At 48.8% G+C, this 404-nt stretch overlaps 1 protein-coding gene across 1 annotated transcript in view; it reads right to left on the bottom strand.

Annotated features, from left to right (window-relative positions):
* The window catches only part of LOC119592142 (ITG-like peptide), a gene marked incomplete in the record, with an annotated part of 137,509 nt that overhangs the window by 4,606 nt on the left and 132,499 nt on the right, over positions 1 to 404 (bottom strand). The window contains 1 exon segment of the mRNA XM_037940960.1: positions 221 to 277. Within this exon segment, the coding sequence (XP_037796888.1) occupies positions 221 to 277 (57 nt within the window).

Raw genomic sequence — 404 nt, 5'->3', positions numbered from 1 at the left:
CATCATTTAAAATCAGTCAAAAGAAAAAAACCCGCCAAACCGACAAACAACACACAAAAAAGACACTAAAAGTCTTAAAAAGAAAAAGAAAGTGAGGAAGGAACATTCGAACAATCGTAAACACAAAAGAGCTGGACGGACTCACACCCGGACGGAGAACACACCAAGGAGCAGCGGCAGGAGGGAGGACCCTTTACTGCTTGCCAGACTCTGTCTTTACCTGGTCTGTGGCCACGTGACCGATACAGATCATGGGGTCCTTGAAATATCCACAGAGCTGCGGGCGAGAGACGGGGAGAAAAGGGAGGTTAGGCTCGGGTCTTCTTTGTTGTTTATGGGTTCATCTTTTTGTTGGTTTTGTGGCAAGACGGCGTGGGCGTGGTGGAAGGGAGGGGACGAGAAGG

The sequence above is a fragment of the Penaeus monodon genome, chromosome 29, assembly GCF_015228065.2.
Source record: "Penaeus monodon isolate SGIC_2016 chromosome 29, NSTDA_Pmon_1, whole genome shotgun sequence".
Lineage (NCBI taxonomy): Eukaryota > Metazoa > Arthropoda > Malacostraca > Decapoda > Penaeidae > Penaeus > Penaeus monodon.
This window is presented reverse-complemented; position numbering and strand designations above follow the sequence as displayed.